The following is a 6,217-nucleotide window of genomic DNA, read 5'->3' on the forward strand; positions in this document are numbered from 1 at the left end:
GAACCCCAAATCTATTGTAATTCAGGGAGGGTACTCAGACAGACAGTCAATCCATCATGTTGCCAAGGAGAAGAATACATGTTTTGTTGGTGGCAAGGGAATTGTGGTTTTTAACTACAGAAATTCTGAATGAAAGAACAGGCCCTATTGAAACAAAAGAAGTACGAAACATTTTGTCTGATGTGTCTTGACAAGGCACTTGAGCAGTATTCAACACTCAAATTACTAAGAATTGGGTGAGTCAAGAGACCTGAACAAGGAAAATATTGAATGAACTGTCATCTCTGATGAAGCAGAATGGAGCAGGCACTCCCATTTTTAAAAAGATTATTAAAGTTTTCATGTAATGCCTCTCAGCTGCTCTTTAAATTCATTTTTGAAGACTTCAAGACCATCCAAAAGTGGGAGCTCCAGAACTCCACTTCATTGTGTTCTTCACTGTCACTCTCAAGTGCTTTAGAAGGTGACAGAAGTGTCACCCAGCCTGTAGTGACTAATGCTTGGCTGTCTCCTCTGGATTCCTGTGCTCACACATCTCCTGGGCTCAGCTTCTCCCTAGACTGGCCATGGGTGTGGTTACTTTCCTGGCAGGGGCTTATTATTATTAAAAGGGTATCATGGTGACTGTTTTATTTCAGGACTGACCATTCTGCCATGCCTGGCGATATGGCCAAGACATTTCCAGTTGTTCCACCTGAAAGCAGTTGTCCTTGCACAAAATTCAGGGATAATCCTATGCTGGAGAGATTGAGTGGTTGAGCTCAGCTTCCTGCTGTGCCAGTACTTTTTAATTTGGAATCACCAGGAAAGATGCAGCTCCAACATGAATTCTTGGCTTTAAAACACTAAAATGAGCCAGAAATCACAGGCTTTACATGTTCCAGGCATTTTAATGATGGCGAAGGTCAAAGACAAAGTGCAGACTGTGACAGTGAGGAGATGTCAGCGACTAATGTGATTCTTATTTCCACTGAAGGAAGTGGGCTGGAGCTCAGAGGGGAACGCAGGCAGGCTGCAAGGAGAAGGAAGGCCTGCGGTCAGCAGTAACACAACAAAGGACATGGCCAAGCACAGCTCCATCGTTTTAGAGTAGCTCAGAAAGCCCAAGGATGCTCCCACCCCTATAGTGACAATTAGAGGGACTACTGAAAGGAAAAATACAACTTTTAGAGAAAGGGGCTGTGGGAAATGGTGGTGCTGGGACAAGCAATTTGTCCTTGATAATCTTACCTGCTCCAGCAAAGAGAGTGGGGGAAGAGAGCCAAACAGGTTGTTCCCAAGTCCACCCAGAACATGTGTTGCAGCCTAAATTCTAGAGCTAAGAGGAGGGTAGAAAGTGAAAGGCTAATGCCTTTTGCTTTATTTGGAGGGCTTTTTTATTTCTTTTATTTATTAAAGAGTAAATGCCCTAGCTTGCACTGTGCTCTTGCAGGGCTTTTGAGTTAACAATAGAACGTGTATTTGTGAAAGGTGACGGAGAAGCCCTGGTGGCTGTGTGGAGCTCTTCCTGGGTGAGTAAATATTGTGCTAGCTCATACTATGGCAACAGAAAAAATAGAAATACTTCAGCAAGTTCTTACTCCTTGTTTGGATAATGCAGCCCTCTCTGTGCTCAGTTAAAAGCAAACTCCAAAGGTGAAAGCTTTGTATTTTTTCTGTATGGCACTCCCAGACACAGCATAACAAGACATTTCCAGGAATTTTTTGCCAAATCACTGATGCCAGTGATACTGGACCTGGGTGGCTGAGAACCAGTATCATTTGTAAGTACACAAATTCACTGTTTCTGCAAATGAGCTGATGAATTCTTTTGCCCTCTAAAATCAAGCACTGAGATAATATATTGGCAGGCAGGAAAGGGAGAAATTCATTTGCAGAGGCTTGCTAGGCTCAAGATAGATCTCGACAAAGCTTGGAAAAACAGCTTTCTGTGGCTCTGCTCAGTTCCTGTTAATTACTTAGCCAGACATGACCTTGCACAACTCTTCTAACACCAGGGACTAGGAGATCTTCCGTGGTAAACAGAGCCCATAATAACCCTGTTCTCTAATCTCTGTTTCTGTAGCTGATGCCGCCCTTTATAAAACTGGATATATCCCTGTAGCACCTAATTGAGAAACAGCTTTGTGAGGGAATAAAAACATTTGGGTTGCAGAAGTAATTGCACAGGCATGGGTTTACTTGGTATATTATTGTTACATGCTAATATTGTTACCAGAAGACTCGCTGGGTACTAAAGCATTCCCAAGGGATTTGGGTGTGTATGGCACCTTTGGAGAGCCTAGCAGAGTCCCTGTATCTCTGCAAAGTGAACCCTCTGTGAGCAGCCACAGCCACCCCTCCCAAAGGCAGGGCAATGCTTTGCCATCACTGAAATACCAACCTCCTGAGTAGGTGTTACTTTTGCCTCTCAAGCAGAGCTTCTCTGCCATATGGGGTGAAGCCAGGTCCGCTGGTTCTTAATTGCCTCCTTCCCCCAGTGACTTGGGAGATTGTTCTCTAACTGGCTGTAATTATCCTTTTCTGTAAACTAACCAAAGTGCACTCTGCTTTCGGTGCTATGTTCATTAGCAGGATTCTGTTCTGTGGGTTACTGTATTCTGGAAATGCCCAGGCCGTAGGAACGGACTGATTTGTGTAGCAAATGTTTGTGAAATACCCTGAGGAACAAATCCGTGCTGGGTAACTGGTTCAAAATGAAATCCATGATGCTGAGGACAAAGTATCTATGGGTGTTTAAGTTGCAGGCTGGATTTATGTGTGAAACATTCACCTGAAAAGGGAGATAAACTTTTTGTTGTCCCCGAAAGAGAGCTTGAGGGGAAGGTTGGTTCTGGGCCTGTGCCTGCAGACGATTTCTCCCTGTGGTTAGTTTGTGGCATGATTTCTTGTGTGAGGTGAGGAGGGGATTTGTCCTGTGAGTGGTGCTGTTCGTGTTTTTGTGATGAAAGCGGGCTGCTAATTTGGCACTGGAGAAATGCGGGAAGAATGAAAGTTTCCCTTCCTACCCTGGCTCAGGCAAAATGAATAAAAGAAGGCTTACCATGCATCGCTTGAAAAAAAAAATTTAAAAAGGTCTCAATCCTAGCAGATGTTTTTCCTTGCTATTGCCTAGATATTCAGCAGTGTGGACTGGTTGGTTTTCAGATGGATAAATGTGTGCAGCACACAAAAATAATGCTGAATGCTTTTAACAGCATCCAGCTCCTACTGCAGCCCCTGGATGTGGAGTTTTCTGCTGTGTCTCCTATAACAAGCATGAAAGCATGGCTGCTGTGCCAAGCACAGGTGAAAAGGTTTGCCTAGCAATGTTGTTGGCTGCTGTGCCAAGCACAGGTGGAAAGGTTTGCCTAGCAACGTTGGATAATAACGGAGGTGACTTGGGTTTTTTCCTGCATAATGAGATGATGCTGGTGAGAACTCTGCTCTGAATCTCCAAATGTCTCTGTGTGGACAGTCCTCTGCTGGTGATGGGGGCTCTCGAACTGCTGCGGACTAGTAACAGGCTTCCTTAGTGGAGCAAACCACGTCAGAAGGATGCTCTCAAAAATGCGCAGGCGGGAAGCTATTGCTGAAAAACTTGTTTCACAATTGCCTTTTGAGTTAATTTCCTCTTGTGTACAAGCCCTTTCTCGGAGCATTTTCCCATATATTTCCAGAGAGAGAGCACTTGATCACTGAGTTTGTGCACAGTGCTGAGATCTCAAAGACACCAGGCGCTTGGAGTGCCTGGTGCTCAGAATCAGCCCTGATGAGCATTCATACGCTTGGTTTGGCTAATAGAATTACCCCAGGTGTTCTGATGTGCAAAATTGTTTCAATTGTATGTGAGACTACTGCTTTTGCTGGGTATTTGGATACCTCAGTGGTCTGGATGAGGAGGCAAATGAATATAGAAATTGTAGGAATGGAAATAAGGGTTTAGAAATTAAATAGAAATCTGCCTTTAAAAACAAAAGGCTTGCTTATTGTTCTTGAAAGCATTGGGTATTTACAGGAAAAACCCTCCAGAATAAAGGGCTGGATAATGTGATATTGCATGCTTAGGGATTCAATTAATCTCTGACTATGATTCCCACATGTGGAAAATGACAAGAAATAACTGTCATGCTGTTGAGTTCTGTCTATTCTTTCCAAGTTGCACACATCTTTGAAAATTACTCTGAAAAAATTTAATGGTGTCCCTGGATAGTACAGATCAGGAAAATAAGGGTAGAAGAGCCCCCAGTGAGTAGTCAGTGGGCCTTTCACTCTATCAGATGGTTATGTCACTTGCTCGAGTGCATGCAGTGGTTCCACCCTGTCACTGGTAACTTTAAATGCTTACCTACTAGTCTGGTAATGAAAATTATCCTGCTAACTCGTAGAAGTCACATCGGGGCTCTAACTTCTTCAGGCTCTTTTTTTCCTTTTGCTCTTTTTGCTCTTTTTAAATTCAGCGATGGTGATGTTTAAAAAGGCAACCATCTTGTATTGTTCTGTCTACTTCACAGGAATAGTGAGAGAAATAATACAGAAAAGGCTTCTAAAAGGTATTTTTTATACAGACATATATATGTGCAACATACATGTGTACGCCCCTACATATACACAGTCATATGTGCATCTCTGTATGTACGTGGGCAAAATGGCTTTTAATCTCAGGTTGTGGTTTATGTATCTGCTGCCTGCACTTGTGCACTTTCAGCCTTTACTAGGAAAAGGAGCTTTTCAGCTTTTACAAGCTTTGTCTCTTTTCAAACACCCATTTGCACATACACATGTCTGGGATGGTATCCCCCAGTTCTCGCTTACCTTCACATCGTTGACGTTCATCCTTGTCCCCTCCTTCCCGACAAAGATGTCGTCTATGTCAACGAGAATGTAGCGCTCCAAGGAGAGCGTGAGCTTCTTTCCCGACAGGAAAGAGATGGCATCGATAAAGATGAGCTTGTGGAGCCAGAAGGTCAGGTTGTTTCCAAAGAGGACTCTCTGGATGCCGTCATGCAGGCCCAAGTCTTGGATGACGGTTGCATAGAGAGCAGCCCTCGGCAGGGTGGCGGGGGTGGGCCTGGCGGGCTGCAGCTCAGTCAGAAGCACGGGCTGGTAGGTGGAATGGTTAAACTGGAACACTGTCCAGTCCTCGCCGGGCAGGGGGCCCTTCTCCACCCTGGGCGCTTTGGTGATGCGCAGCAAGGGCGACTGAGGATTCACCACGCAGTCTCTGAGGGCCACGTTGTTGTACAGCTGTAATGGCAACCCTTTCATTCTGACACTCGGGGAGCTGTTCTCGTTGGCTTTATGAAAACCAATTATGCTAACACTGTATTCCACACAGTATTTTTCCAGAAGCTCTCTATTCCATGAGTCCATGGACACGTACTTTAAAATATTCTCATATATAACAATGGTGTACTTCCCTCTCCCATTGTCTGTGAGAGGGGGAATGTCCCCCTTAGCTGGTGCGATGACCATGTGGTACTGAAACTTGCTGGACTCAAGGATGGCTATGATGTCTTGCCCCAGCTGTGAGTACTGGCTTTCCACAAACAGGAGCACAGTGGGATCAGTTCTAGAGGGATCAATTGGCTTCGGTGTTCTCAGCTCCGCAGACCTGTAGGGCAGAAGTTTGAGGTCCTCGCACTCTGCTTGTCCAGTGGTTTCCACAAGGGCCATTTCCTGCTTGTAGCCAGTGTAGAGGAAATAGGCAGAGATGACAATACTTGCCAAGCAGAAGGTGGCTAGGAGAATGACCAGAGTTCGGAAGCTTCTGCGTAGCTTCCCGATGAGATTCATCTTTTGCAGGGCTTCCAGCTCCTGCTGGACTTGCCACTTTTCCGGGTGCTCTTCCTACAGTGCCATAGGAATGAGGAGTTGCGGAGGTTCCCCTTCCAAGATGTTCATGTGACCATTGCAGTGCATTTATGAAGCTGTCGGGGAGGTTGTAAAGCTATTGGAGTGGGAAGTCAAAGGATCCGGAAAGATAAATTGAAAGAGGTTTTCTCAGAACGCAGCAGCTGCCAATAATCAATGAAGAGGACTCTTAACATTATCTGCAACAAGAAGTAAAAGAAGAGTAAGTAAAACAAAATCCATAACGCAATTAAAAACACACGTTAATAAGGCCGGTGATTGATACTGGTAATCTTAGTAAAGAGGGAAGTTTCTGAGTAGTTCGAGGAGCACTCAGTGTCACTTGCTTTCTCGGTGCATTAAGGTAAACTGCATTAAACAGCTC

At 44.7% G+C, this 6,217-nt stretch overlaps 1 protein-coding gene across 1 annotated transcript in view; it reads right to left on the minus strand.

The window, feature by feature from the left end:
- The window catches only part of LOC309573157 (bifunctional heparan sulfate N-deacetylase/N-sulfotransferase 4), a gene marked incomplete at both ends in the record, with an annotated part of 53,195 nt that extends 47,420 nt beyond the window's left edge, over positions 1-5,775 (minus strand). Inside the window, one exon of the mRNA XM_082281878.1 lies at positions 4,795-5,775. Coding sequence (XP_082138004.1) covers positions 4,795-5,775 — 981 coding nt within the window. The remainder of the gene's footprint in view (positions 1-4,794) is intronic.
- Positions 5,776-6,217: the final 442 nt, after the last annotated feature.

This window comes from Coloeus monedula, assembly GCF_965178545.1.
Source record: "Coloeus monedula genome assembly, chromosome: 5".
In the NCBI taxonomy this organism is placed as follows: Eukaryota; Metazoa; Chordata; class Aves; order Passeriformes; family Corvidae; genus Coloeus; species Coloeus monedula.